The 14,503-nt window shown below is 50.0% G+C and overlaps 1 protein-coding gene across 2 annotated transcripts; it reads left to right on the plus strand.

The window, feature by feature from the left end:
* Window positions 1-222: 222 nt before the first annotated feature.
* Window positions 223-14,273, plus strand: APOL4 (apolipoprotein L4). 2 transcript variants are annotated; one of them, XM_031656340.1, is made up of 4 exons: window positions 223-366; window positions 4,455-4,544; window positions 8,846-8,972; window positions 12,582-14,273. In XM_031656340.1, the coding sequence occupies exons 2-4, from the start codon at window positions 4,526-4,528 to the stop codon at window positions 13,429-13,431; spliced, it is 996 nt and encodes a 331-aa protein (XP_031512200.1). In that variant the 5' UTR covers window positions 223-366; window positions 4,455-4,525; the 3' UTR covers window positions 13,432-14,273. The 2 variants fall into 2 exon arrangements, with proteins under 2 accessions (XP_031512200.1, XP_031512201.1); XM_031656341.1 differs by having other exon boundaries at window positions 4,498-4,544.
* The last annotated feature ends 230 nt before the right edge of the window (window positions 14,274-14,503 follow it).

A 14,503-nucleotide genomic window follows, 5' to 3' on the forward strand; every position in this document is an offset into this window, starting at 1 on the left:
GTCTCACAGTCTGTCAGTGGCAGGTCTTTCTTCCTGAGACCATAGCAGACCCCCAACCCTGAGGATGCGAGGCAGGTGGGTTGGATGAAAGAGACCTGGATGTCTGGTCTGGGGCTGCTCCTGTAAGTGCAACAGCAAGGAGGCTGGGTCTGGACTGAAGGTGGTGCTGGTAAGCAGCCTGTTTGCTACACTTGATCACCAGCTGCTGGGAAGTTGTGAATTTCCCTTTCCCTTTCGAATTCCTGGGTATATCTTAGGGGTGGGAGGACGTGTCTGTTTATTACACAGATGCACAGCTGGAGGTGGGATCCACACAGCTCAGAACAGCTGGATCTTGCTCAGTCTCTGTCAGGGGAAGATTCCTCGGTAAGTCGGGGACCATTGACCTGCCCCCATCTCCTTATTCTCACAATAGCTCCATGAAGGAAGGATCATTCCGCTTTTGTGGATAAGCTCAGAGAGGTTAGTAACTGGTTCAGATCAGACAGGAAAGCAGTGGCAGAGCCGGGATTTGCACCCAGGCTTGAGTCTGATGCTCCCTCCCTCCTGCTGTGCCCTTAAACAGTAGAGAGAGGCCGGGAAACAGCTCAGATGGGTTCACAAAGCTCCCTGGGTTCAGCTCTGGTTTAGACTGCAGAGACATGGCTGGCGGACCCCAGAAGGAAGGTTTGTGTTGGGGGTGCCTGTCTCTTTGGGACATTTGAAGGAATCAGAGAAGGTGGAGGTGGGGACGTGACCCGGAGTCCGGCCTGTCCTTGTGGCGTGGCCACACCCAGGGTGGCCCCAGGGTGCTGCTGCTGAGGCCCGATGGGGAAAGAGATTTCTTTTGAGATACAAGGAACCTAGAGGTCATCTCACCCCACTTGAGTCTGAGCACCAACTTGTTCCAGGCCCTGTGGGGAAACTGAGGCCCTGGGAGGGGAGCGACTTGCCGAGGGTCCAGTGTCAGGAGGCTGAGCGGGTAGATCATAGGACTCCACATCTCTGGCCCTCACCTCTGTCCCTCTGTTCAGACCTCTAGGGGGATGGAGAAGAAACAGGCTGTGCTGTGTCCCTAATGGGAAACATGGTTGAGACAGGGGAGTGAGCAGGGCGCCTTGCAGAATGGTGCCTGTGGCGTGATGCCAGCTTTGCAATCATGAGATTCAAAAGCCACACTGTGGAACTGTGATCATAACCACAGGAGTGTGAGCTTAGATCTCTGTGTTTGTAGAAGTAGAATCAAACCCGGACATTTTTGGATTACTAAAATCACCCATTTTTGCTTCAATATCAGAGTCACAAGGCCAGATGTTGGCCTCCCCTCTGCCCTCCAAGAGCTGTGTGACTCTGGGTAAGTCACCTCCGCTCCCAGCCTGAGATTTTCCCCTCTTGAAATTCTGATAGAGCTGCCAAAAGTACATGAAATCAGGGGGGAAATTTCTGTGAAATCTGAGTCACGGTCTTATTTGTTCTTCACCAAAAAGAGATGCTGAAGCCTGTAACCCCAGTGCTGTGGGAGGCAGAAGTGGGAGGATCACTTGAGGCCAGGAGTTCAAGACAGCCTGGGCAACACAGGAGACGCTGTGTCTATAAAATCAAAAATGAACAAATTAGCCCAGCATGGTGGCGTGCACCTGTAGTCCCAGCTACTCAGGAGGTTGAAGGAGGAGGATCACTTGAGCCCAGGAGCTCTAGGCTGCAACGAGCTATGATGGCGCCAAAGCCCTGCAGCCTGGGCGACAGAGCACAACCGTTTCTCAAAAATGAAATGAAAATGGTGATTTCTCAGGAGGAGCACACGTCTCAACTCCTCTTTTCCCGCCCAAGGAGGAGGCCCTGGAGCCTGCGACATGGAGGGAGCCTCTTTGCTGGGACTCTTTGTCCTCTGCATCTGGTGAGCTTGGCTCAGAGCCCTGAGGCAAGATGGAAGGCTCCCTGTCTGGGCTGCACAATTGAGGAGGGCTTGGGCTGGGCCAGGCGCCATCTGGGCTTTTTCTAGGAACCAAAGTCACTTCCTGGAATTGACCAACTGGCAGACTCGCCCAGGGAGGACACATTGTGTCCTACTTGAGGCTAACAGTCAGTATCTAGCCTCAACATTCAGTAGAGGCCCCAGATCAGGGTCTGAGCCAGGCCAACAATGACCAAGGAGGATGGGATCCTGGGTGCAGCTCTTCACAAGTGTTGGGCAAGTCTGAGGCCGCAGCTCTCTCTGCCCTCCGCTCCTCTGCTCTCTCTTGGTCCTCCTGGTCCTCATGGCTCATGGTGTTGAGATGGCTATCCTGGCCTAAGGGGTCTCACAGTGAACAAAGCAGGAACAAGGGGAAGGGATGCCCCTCTCCTGTCACCCCTGTCCCTTACAGCAAGAAGTGCCCAGATGCCCCTCTGCGTACTCCGTTGGTGAACTGCTGCCCAGGACTGGGTCCCCCTTTTACGCTTGCTGCATGGGGGGCCCCAGAAGACAGACGTCTGTGTGTCTGAACCCTGGGATAAAGGCAGGAAGGGGAAAGAGGGAGGCGAGTGGCTTTTGAGGAGGGGGCTTTTGTATGAGAGCTGGAGGATGGAACCCCATCAGGGGGCCCGGAAACCACTGAGCTTTTAAAATAAAGGCTGCAAACAAAGACCAGCTGCTGGAAGTGGGCACGCCAGGGAGTGAGCAGAGACACAGGGTGGAAAGAGAAATGGTAATGCCTGGAGCCGCCCGTGACTGCGATGGGCCTGATGCCGTATTATTATTAATTATAGTATCATTATTAGTCATTTTCATCTTATTTGTACCCTCCCTCTATCTCTCCTCTCCACCTTTTCCTAACATTGTATCACCAGTTTTATGTCTTCCATTAGCAACTTTGTAGCTGTAAACAATTTACTTACAACTTTCTTATATCGTCAGTTGTACCCAGTATTTCTTAACTTCCCTCTTTAAAAAATGACGATATTAATCCTCCTTCTGCTTCGTTCAGTGTTTCACATCCCAGTGCTACCTTTGTGCTTTAAATTTTGTACTAATTGGTATTGGTAACAAGTATATTTAGTTCTCAAGTTTACATGTTGTGTACATATTTTTTGTCCTAAAGAAGAGACTACTGAGAGCCAGTGAGACTGAAAGAATGGGCATCTTCATGTACTGCTAGTTCGAGTGTGAATTGGTACAACTTGCATGCAGTGTGGCTCTAGGTACAAAACATTTTGAGATGTTGATAGCCTCTGACCTAGTCATTCTACTCCTACGAATATCTTAAGGAAATAAAATCAAATGTGGGCAGTTTTACTTGAAGGAGGATGTTCTTTGTAGCATAATTTACATGAAGAATTAGAAACACCCTATGTCCATCAGCTAGGGTGGGACAGCAGAGGGGCACAGGGCAGCACCAGGAGGGCTCGGCAGCCACAGCAGGGGCTGCGCCGTCATCTGGTAGGATCCAGGTCTTTGTGGGACAAAGGACCTTAGAGAAGCGACGGGGACACAGGCTGTCCGCTGCAGCAGCAGTGAATTCACCAAGACGAAGAGTTGAGCACAGAGTGGGAGACACGGATTTGCAATGAGGAGTCATTTCCCATGAGCGTGAATACATGACTGAGTATTGTATATTGAAGGGAGTAGAGCACAGTCATTGAAGACATGGGGTTGAAGCAGAAGTCCTGGCTCTAGCACTATTGTGAAAACACGGGCAGGTTCCCTAACTTTTGTGGATTCCTCTGTGTTTGAATGGGAAGGTGGTACCCATCTCCCGGGCTGTGTGATCATCGAATGAGACACGTGTAAGGAGCCCTGCACATCACAGGCTAGGCGCGGTGGCTCACACCTGTAATCCCAGCACTTTGGGAGGCCAAGGCGGGCGGATCACGAGGTCAGGAGATCGAGACCCTTCTGGCTAACACGGTGAAACTCTGTTTCTACTAAAAATATAAAAAATTAGCCGGGTGTGGTGGCGGGCACCTGTAGTCCCAGCTACTCGGTAGGCTGAGGCAGGAGAATGGCATGAACTCAGGAGGCGGAGCTTGCAGTGAGCTGAGATTGCACCACTGCACTCTACCTGGGTGACAGAGCGAGACTCCGTCTCAAGAAAAACAAATAAATAAAAATTTAAAAAGAAACCCTGCACATCACAGACACGCAATACACACTGGCTATCATCAACTAGTTATCACACATGTTCCCAGGCCCAGGTCATTGTCAGAACCTTCCTCCCCATCTCTATTCGTGTGTATAGACTCCATAGTTTCTGTAATGATCAGATGGCTGCCCCTCCTCTGATTATCTTCTCTTCATTCTCCAACAGGACAAGCGGACTTTTCCTTGCTGTGGGAGTGAGGGCAGAGGGAGCTGGAGGGAGTTAAGTGTCTGTAAACAGCAGATGATGGGGACTCGATGATAGAGAAACAATCTGGGTTAGGTTGGTCTTGGCATTTGCTGCCACCTCAGAGGGATCTGCAGAGCCCCGACTACTCAAGCCTCCCTCTGTCCACAGGTGCCTCACAGTCAATCCCACAATTTGTTTTCTCCTCTTCAAGGAGGCAGCAAAACCATCCAGGCAGGACAATGGCTGGACAGTTCCATGGTAAGTCTCTCAGTGACCTGGCTGCTGGTAAGCTTGCCTCCTCTTCCCTGGCTGTTTCGTACCCACAGCTACAATGGAGGGTGGTGTCTCCAAGGCTGAGTGAGCCCCTACAGAGCCCAGATGGAGGTGGCCGATGAGTCTGCCCTGAGCCCCAAGAGAGGCCATGTGGAGTCCCGCAAACCAGGGGTCTGGGGGGCATCTGCATCCTGACCTCTCCTCAGGGGGGGCATGGCCCAGGTTCCCACCTCCTCCCTACCCTGGCACCTAGCAAATGACTCAATTGGGGCAGGACGGCCTTGGGGAAGGGGAAACAGCAGGGTTGGGTTTTGCGGGGGGAGAGCAGGGACCAGAAGTAGGGGAGAGGTGGGAGAGGAGGTTGACCAGCAGCCCTGACCTCTTACCTCCTACTCTGCTCCTGGCTGACCCTGGGGTGTTTCCAGGAGAGGCTGGTCCCCTTTCTCCAGCTCTTGCCCCGCAACAGTCCGTCTGCTTTGAGTGGCCCTGTGGGTAGAGTGATCTAGCTTTCCACTGAACTGGACCCCATTGTGGTCTTGGCCATGTGCCCTCTGTGTGACCTGGAGCTCCTTAGTCATCCTCAACTGCACCACCAGGATATTTGCCCACGTTGTCATGAGGATCAAACATTACATGGGTACCTGGACCAGCCAGTGCCTGCCACAAACTACGGCCTCCCTAAGAGCTGGTTCCCATCCCCTCCACCTGACCCCTGTTGATTCTAAGGGGAAACCATCCCCTTCCCCAGCTGTGTTAGGGGCACCTGCCCTGAGCTGCCCATCACAAGCACCTCTTTACCAGGGCTGAGTCCAATCATCTAACATACCCCTTGTCAAAGAAACATCTGAGGCACCATAACATTTATCTGAATAAGGAGTTCATGAATTGAGAAAACCAAACTGGAGGAGGTTTCGTGTCATGATGAAAAAGTGTGGGAGACAAGTGTTTATCGGGTGAATATGGAAGTGCAATAAGGACATTATTTGATTAGTTCCAGTTATAAAACTTCTTGTTTTGGTTTACCTTGTTGGAAAATTCCTGGTCACATTGATGCCGGTGGGTTTAGGGAGGTCTCTGAATGCAGGTGAGACCGGACCTTAGCCTTGCCCAGGTTTTTGACATCCAAGAGAGAAAAAGGTTAAGTCCAAGCAAAAGCAAAAGCAAATCAGCTTTTATTGCAAAGCGGAAGCGCAGGCTCGGGGGTGGGAGTGCAGGCGGACTCAGAAGAGCCAGTCGGGCCCAGTGGGGTTTGGTGTTTTTGTTTTCGTGGGTTTACTAAGCTAATGGGCAGAGTAAGCATAAGGATCTATGGGAAGAGGAAGAGATTTCTTGGAACTGGGGGGCCACGCAGTTTTGTAGCAAGCATGGAACTGCTGTGGCGCGGGTGGGTATGGGACAAGGAGGGTATGATTGAGTCTGGGGTGAAAAGTGGGTCAGACCCAGCGCCGAAGTAGATCTTACTGGTCTTAGCCGGATTGGCCACTTCCTGTTTGTCAGGGTCCTGTGGGCCCGTCACCTCCCCCTGTCCCTGCAGCTGGTTTCAGCAGCTCCTTCTGTGTCCGCCATGGGAACCAGCTGCCTGGAGTTCTTGTTTCCTCTGTGACCTCCCAGTATTCCCATCTCAGCATGGCCCGCTGTCAGCTGGCTGCTTGTGACTGGCCGAGGTTAAGTTTTGTTTGTGTCTAACAGAAGCGCCCATCTGATATGACCCCAGTTCAGTTTCCCACAGCTTGTAGTTTTAAGCGGGGATTACAGCCGTTCTCAAGGTCTGGTTGGTTTTGTTTGCCCAGGAATGTTTCAGGCTTGGTTTTTATTTTAATTTTGCTTTAATATTCACCATCCCCACCCCATCAATAAAACACAAATTTAGTGCTGGAGGTTCCTTCCATCCAACCCTGGGTTTCCTTCCTCCTTTTGGTGAAGAAGGAAAGAGAAAAAACAAGACAAGCCCTCGCCCAGCCAAGTCAGCACTGCATTCATTTCCCTAAGCCCCATTTCCTCAGGACGGCTTCCTCCCCTCACTGAGTTGCAGTGGCAACCAAGTCAGCCCTGCTCAGGAGCCGCCCTGGACAGCAAACTGGGCTGTGCTGAGTCCTGTCCAAAACGAGGGGAGGGCGGAGAAGATTAGAAGCCAGGAGCTCCCGGCCGACCCTGGAATCTTTAGGAAGGGCTGGGCTGGGGGCCAAGGAAGAAACTCTCCCTCCGAAACAAGATGATCTCTGGTTTAATAACGGGGCCAGCTGGGCTCAGAGGTGATAGTGGGGAGCCGTGTACCCTGAGACCAGCCTGCAGGGGACAGAGGCAACACAGAGGGGCCACAAGGATCAGTGCTGAGGGTCCCGCCCCCCTGCCCACCTAAAGAACCCCCTCCACTGCCCGCCTGAGAGCGCCCATGACCCGCAGGAGGAATAAAATGTTTAAAATAAAATGTTTAAGGCCGGGCGCGGTGGCTCAAGCCTGTAATCCCAGCACTTTGGGAGGCCGAGACGGGTGAATCACGAGGTCAGGAGATCGAGACCATCCTGGCTAACATGGTGAAACCCCGTCTCTACTAAAAATACAAAAAACTAGCCGGGCGTGGTGGCGGGCGCCTGTAGTCCCAGCTACTCGGAGGCTGAGGCGGGAGAATGGCGTGAACCCGGGAGGTGGAGCTTGCAGTGAGCCGAGATCGCGCCACTGCACTCCAGCCTGGGCGACAGCGCGAGACTCAGTCTCAAAAAAAATAAAAATTAAAAAAAAAAATAAATAAATAAATAAATAAAATAAAATGTTTAAATAAATAAAATGTTTAAATTCTGTGCAAATAAAATGTTTAAAGCCCCACAGGTATACACAGGGGAGAATGCAAATAAAATGTTTAAAACTCCACAGGTATACTACAGGGGAGAATGCAGAAACCACAGGCATTTAAAAAATATATGGAGTCTTCAAAGCAATGGCAAGGGAACGCTGGCCTGGGAGTCAAATCCTGAGCTTCCTGCTTGCTGGGTTGGGAGGTGTCTCTCACTGTCTGGGTCTCAATTTCTCCTTCTGTGAAATGAGAACGAGGCCTTGCAAGCGCCTCCAGGGCAGGAAACAATTTTACATCATGCCCCAGTGCATACATAAATACATACTGCTTCCCAGTCCCTTCTCTGCAGTTCCGTTATTCCTAAATCCCTGCAAACCACACATTTTTTGGGCAACTCATCTGGGCAGTAATCCTGCTGTGTACTAAGATGCTTTGTAGCGGTAATATTATGTATCTCATTTAAGGTGAATATGCATTGGTTTCTCTGTTGAAACATTCGTACCTTTGATTACAAGGTTAAAACATTTGTACCGTTGATCACTCTGGGAGTGGTCAGTGATACAGCGTATGCACCCTGTGTCACTTCTAAAAGAGTGAAAATGCTGCCATGCTAAACTCATCCAGATCCCAGAAATACACACACACACACACACACATAATATCTTACAAAAGAATACTCACTCTTGCTATGTTCAATACACTCTGATATTTTCAATGCTCTTTTCTTTTTAAAATGCTGCTTTTGACACATGAACTATTGTAATAACCCACTGATGGGTCGAAACTCAGATTTTGAAGACACTGGTTTAAAGTGTTTGACAATAGGCACACAGCAGAAGGAAGCGATCTTGGAAGATTTCCCTTACATGGGGAGAAAACGTGGTGGAAAGCTCTTACTTTCTGGTGATTCTCAGCTGAAATAGATGGGTTGCTCCACAAAGCACCGTGCCACTTTCCTGCTGAATCACTCTTCTCAGGATGCCTCAGTAAAATGCCACAGGCTGGGTGGCTTCAACAACTGACTTATTTTCTCACAGTTCTGGAGGCAAGAAGTCCAAGGTGAAGGTGCCAGCAGGGTTGATGTCTGGGGAGGGCTCTGCTCCTGGCTTGCAGAGGCTGCCTCAGTGCTGTGTCCTCACATGGCCTTCCCAGTGTGTGTGTGTGTGTGTGAGAGAGAGAGAGAGAGAGAGATCCTCTGTCTCTTTTTTTCTTTTAATTGGACACCAGTCCTATAGGATTAGGGCCCTATCCTTATGACTGCCTTTAAATTAATGACTTCCTTAAAGGCTCGATCTCCAAATATAGTCACTGGAGTTTAGGGCCTCAGTATATAAATTTGGGGGGCACACAATTCACTCTATAGCACTGGTGCCTCCATCAAAACTACCCCATGTGACAGCTGGTCAGGAGGATTAACATCGAACCACCTTATATTCAATGCCATTTATGTGGTAGAACACGTTCCTCCTGTCTTATCCTTTTTGTTTCCAACTAGAAAAGAAACGCTTCACTGAAGAAGTCACCGAATACTTCCAGAAGAATGTTAGCCCAGAGCATCTGAAAATCCTGCTGACTGACGATGAGGCCTGGAAGAGATTCGTAGCTGTGGCTGAATTGCCCAGGTAACCTCCATGGGGCGCCCCAGTGATGCCACCCAGATCTCCCCTGGGCTAATTTTCTCTGGCAGGCACACCTCCTCCAGGCAGCTCCTTCTGCTGGGCTTGAGGACATCCCTCTCAGCAGCCCAGAAGGAATATTTCCTCCATGTCCTTTGCTGGCAGTGAGTGGCCTCAGGCTGAGGGGGGAGGAAACCCAGAAGGGCAGGGTCAGTTCTGCCATCTACTGGTGATGGGAGCTTTGCAATCTACTTGACTACTTTCTGCTTTCCTTTCTTCATCCGTTGAGCTTTATTGTGAGAAAAATAAGATAATGCATGTAAAGTATTTAGCATAATGACTGACACATGGTAGGTGCTCAGTTCATGTTACCTTTTACAAAACTTCCTGGGAAGAGATCAGAGCCAAAAGTCTTTTTCTTAGAGATGGAAGCCCAGCAGGACTTTCTTTGGGAAAAGTCAGAAAAATCTTGACCTGATCAGTGTGTGTTCCTGGAGATGCTATCTGGGCCCCTTTTCCTGTACCTCTGAGGAACTGCACAAACACAGCAGAATCCTTCTGCTGACCCAGGACACAGAGAGGCTGGAATGAAGTTGGACAGAGCTGGGATGGATCCCGGCTCTGTCCCTGCACAGCTCCGGGGCTCTTGGCTTAAGTCTTAGAGACTGGGACCTGTCATCCGTCCAATGCTATTAGTAATTCAATCAGATGGGAGTGTGGTGAAGGCCTTAGAATGAACTCCAGGTCAAAGGCGGGGAACCAAATAGCATGATGCCACCCAAAGACCCAAAGAGACCTTGCCAAGGGCAGAGCCAGGGGTCAGGGTGGGGCAGGGGTGGGCCTAGATTGGAGGAGCAGTAGGAAGGCTGGGGCATCAAGGCCAGGAGAGGGGTGAGAGGAGGGAGGCACTGAGAGCATGAAATGTAACACGGTCATGGACTTGCAGAGGACACGTGAGTGGGAGAGGGATATTTCTTCCCTCCCTGATTTGATCCCATCACTGATGGGCATAGTGGGCCATGGGTGACTATTTCCCCCACACCATGCCTGGGAACTGGGGAGTTCTGGGCTGCCGTTTGAAACCCTCTTCTGTTCTACATAGAGTAGAGGCAGTGTTTCTTCAGGCCAACTTCCAGAGTGGGGACGAGTGGATTCAACTGGTGTAATTTGAAGGGTCCTTGGGAGACTCACAAGTCCCCAACCAAAGAGAAAAACACTTTCTCTACCATCTTGTCCAAATGTAGGTCTTTTCAGCATTAGCAATTTATAGAGATGATTTTCAAAGTCTCATGAGTCCTCAAGAGGTTCCATGAAATTGTACATGGCCTTGACATGCACACAAGTGAAGCTGTCACCTGCTAAGGCATTAGTTTGGCTGGTGACATGTGAAAGTGAGACCCTGAAGTTTGGAGGTGCCAGGTCAGGAGGCAGTAAGGTGGCTTGAGAGTTTGCATGGAGCCAAGACTAACAGCGAGGTCTTTCACTTTTCAGTCATAGGGGGCAGTGGCTGGACCCAGTGGCCTTCAGTCAGAAAGTCAAAGGGCATGAGGCATTGGAAGAGATAACATGCCAGGCAAATTGATGTCTTCTAGTCTAAGGTTGTGTTTGAATTCTTAAGGACTCAGATTTAGATGAACTGCAACGTTTGAGTGCACCCTTCCTTCTGACATCAGTTGCAAACTTGAGGGACTTTCTTAAGCCCCCCTCGGGTTGGGTAATTCACTACAAGGACTCGCGTAACTCACTGAAAACTGTTATTGCATGATCGTGATTTATCATAGGGAAAGAACACAGATTAAAATCAGCCTAAGGAAGAGACACACAGGGCACAGTCTGGGAGGGCTTCAGGTGTGAAGCTTCATTGTCCTCAGGACGCTGTGATCTCCTGTGTCAATGTGGGACAAAACACATGGGGTGTTGCCAACCAGGGAAGTTCACCCAGTTAAGGAAAAATTTCTGTGAACCACATTAAATCAGGAAGGAAGCCTTTATTAAGGATTGTTGTTACAGGGGAGAGAGACTGAGCCCAGCTCCAAATACAGTAAAGACGGGGGTCGGGGGGGCCGGGGGGGAGTCACAGCCAACACCAGGGTGAGAGGCGGCAGATGGAACAGGACTGACAAGAGACACCAGAGTGGGGGGTTTCTGCTAAACTGGACTAACAGGATGCTCAACTAAAGGCAGCTCAGACACTCACCCATCAAATGAATGGGTGAAGACTGTAATCGGAGAGCAAGTGTCCTCAGACAGCAAGTGGGGAGGATCCTCTGCAAATTGACTTTGGGGGATTCTTGCTGAGCTGGGGCGGTGCAGGCCCAGCAAGCACAGGATGGGCGTGGAAAGCCAAGGTCAATGCCTAGAGGAGAAGAGGCTCAGAACAGCCTGGCTGGAGTTTGGCCAAGGAGTAAGTCTTTCTCAGCTCATGACTCAATGCAGAGCTCTTCCTGGGACTGGATCACAAGCTGCCCTCATGGCTGACATGGAGTCTCCAATCCCTTCCCAAGGTCTAACCTCTGTAGTCCCCAGTTCTTCTGGAGGGCAGATGAGACACTTAATAGCCCCAAACCCCCATCACCCATCACATTGCTATACTGGCCTGTAGCCAAACCACCGGGGAAACAAACACGTTCCTACCAGTCAGGACATTCCAGGGCCCCAGAGATCACTTCCCAGGGGCCGAGGACAAAGGGACGAGCTCTCTTCTGTTCAAGTTAATTCTTCACTGTTCTATGATCCTCTGAATGAAGGTCTTTTTGCTCTGAACCCACTTCTCTTTGTTTATCTACAAAGTTTCCCCTTTCCACACACTCTGGTAGTGATGGCATCGACCTCCCTCGCATGAGGAGCCATCTTTATCAAACACATAGCCACTAAGGAGCATCTGAAGATGACTTTAACTTATTTTTTCCCATACTGAATAAGTACTGTGGCGTATCTAAGTTGTATAAAACTTATTTAACCTTAAAAAAAATAATAATAATAATTATAATTATAATATAATATAATATAATAATATAAAAATTATTATTATTATTATTATTATTCGAGATGGAGTCTCGCTCTATCGCTCAGGCTGGAGTGCAGTGGCCTGATCTCAGCTCACTGCAAGCGCCGCCTCCCTGGTTCACGCCATTCTCCCACCTCAGCCTCCCGAGTAGCTGGGACTACAGGCGCCCGCCACCACGCCCGGCTAGTTTTTTGTATTTTTTAGTAGAGACGGGGTTTCACCGTGTTAGCCAGGGTGGTCTCGATCTCCTGACCTCGTGATCCGCCCATCTCGGCCTCCCAAAGTGCTGGGATTACAGGCTTGAGCCACCGCGCCCGGCCCCGGCTAATTTTTTTTGCATTTTTAGTAGAGATGGGGTTTCAACGTGTTAGCCAGGATGGTCTCGATCTCCTGACCTTGTGATCCACCCGCCTCAGCCTCCCAAAGTGTTGGGATTACAGGTGTGAGCCAATGCGCCTGGCCTTGAAAATAATTCTTTACCTTTTAGAACTTTATTTCCATTTGACTCATAGTAACAGCTCTGTGATTTATGTAGAACAGATCTTAGTGAGCTCATTTTACACATAAGTAAGCTGCCTTTCTTCATCATCTGTCCTTTATTGGTACAGGGACGAGGCAGATGCTCTCTATGAAGCTCTGAAGAATCTTACACCATATGCGGCTATTGAGGACAAAGACGTGCAGCAAAAAGACCAGCAGCTTAGGGAGTGGTTTTTGAAACAGTTTCCTCAACTCAGCCGGAAGATTCAGGAGTCCATAGAAAGCATTCGTGTCATTGCAAATGAGATTGAAGAGTTCCACAGAGGTTGCACTATCGCCAATGTGGTGTCCGGCTCCACTGGCACTGCCTCTGGCGTCTTGTCTGTCATTGGCTTTTTGCTGGCACCATTTACAGCAGGGCTGAGCCTGGGCGTCACTGCAGTTGGGGTAGGGCTGGGAATGGCGTCTGCTACGACTGCGATCGGCACCAGCATCGCGGAGAACACATACACGAAGTCGGCAGAACTCCGAGCCAGCAGGCTGACTGCGACCAGCCGTGACCTGTTGGAGGTATTAGGGGACACTTTGAGCGAAATCACGCCCAGCGTGCTTTCTTTTGTGCTTGATTTTGACGAAGTCAGAAAAATGATTGCGAATGATGTCCGTACACTCAGGAGATCTAAAGCCACTGTTGGACGCCCTTTCAACATTAGGCGACTCGTACCTACAAATGTTATTGATAAGCTGAAAACACCTGGAGCCGCCAAACGGATGGTGAGAAAAGCAATCCCGAAGGTCGCTTCAGGAGCCCTCTTTGTGCTGGATGTGGTCCAGCTTGTGCAAGACTCACAGCACTTGCATGAGGGGGCAAAATCCGAGTCTGCTGAGGAGCTGAGGCAGTGGGCTGAGGAACTGCAGAAGAATCTAAACGAACTCACCCAGATCCATCAGAGTCTAAAGGCAGGCTGGGCCCAGTGACCCCAGAGCCGTGCAGCCACCAGGGAAGGTGAGCCAGACACAAGCCGGGACAAAATGCAGACGTTTCTTAGGGGTATAAAGAGGACGAGGTAAAGTTTATGGAACTGAGGGTTAGGAACTTTGGCGTCTGTAGTTGAGCACAGCAGGGGAGGGGTTACTCAAGATGGCAAGTTCGTCAAGGAGAAGGCAGAAACGCTGGGGCCTGGATTAAGGGAGGAGAGGGGACTGGAGACTGTGGGGAATGGGAAGAAGCAGTTTACTCTAGACTAAAGAATATATTGGGGGAGGAAGAGAGGGAGGCGCACAGGAACCAGCAATGAGAAGACCAGGAAAAGAAAGAGCTGAAAATGGAGAAAGCCAGAGTTAGAATAGTTGGATACAGGAGAAGAAATAGCAGCTCCACTACAGACCCACCCTCCAGTTTGATGTCCTTCCAAGAATGGAGTCTTTCCCTGGTGATGGTGTCTCGCCCTGTCTTTCCAGCATCCACTCTCCCTTGTCCTCCCGGGAGTGTATCTGAGTCAGCCAGTGGCTTCTTGATGATGGTGGTGGTGGTTGTAGTGTGATGGGTTTCCTTTAGGTTATTTAAGGGTGTATGTCCCCTGCTTGAACTCTGAAGGCCAGGTAATGAGCCATGGCCATGGTGCCCAACTGAGGACCAGGTGTCTCTAAGAATCCAAATATCCTGGAGAGTGTCTGAGAACCAACCAAGTAAAAGTCTCATTGCTCATATACAGTAGACAAAGAGCCAGAAAATTAGCTGACAAGCAGTTTAGAGATTGGGGGAGCTGTCTTGCTGAGTGCCCTGTGTGTAAGTCCTAATAAACTTAGCTACTCACCAAGCTGGACTTGTTTGAGTCATTCCCTGCTCTCGTGGCTCCTTTCCCGCTTCGGGGGCAAGTTTCTGTCTCAAGTTTGTCCGAACAGTGGTAAAGGGGATGGTGGTGACGTCAGCAGATAGCAGGAGGACTTGACGAATGTCAGCCCTGCTTGGGGCCAGGGTACACTGAGGGACTTATGACATTTCAGTGAAACTCCAAATGCTATATTAGAAAAGTTGTTGATGTGTGAA

This window comes from Papio anubis, chromosome 16, assembly GCF_008728515.1.
Source record: "Papio anubis isolate 15944 chromosome 16, Panubis1.0, whole genome shotgun sequence".
Classification (NCBI taxonomy): Eukaryota; Metazoa; Chordata; class Mammalia; order Primates; family Cercopithecidae; genus Papio; species Papio anubis.

Excerpts from the sequence above, each read along its gene's own strand:
- APOL4 (XM_031656340.1), top strand. Across the intron at positions 8,973-12,581 it reads GCTGTGGCTGAATTGCCCAG|GGACGAGGCAGATGCTCTCT; the intron begins GTAACCTCCATG and ends TTATTGGTACAG.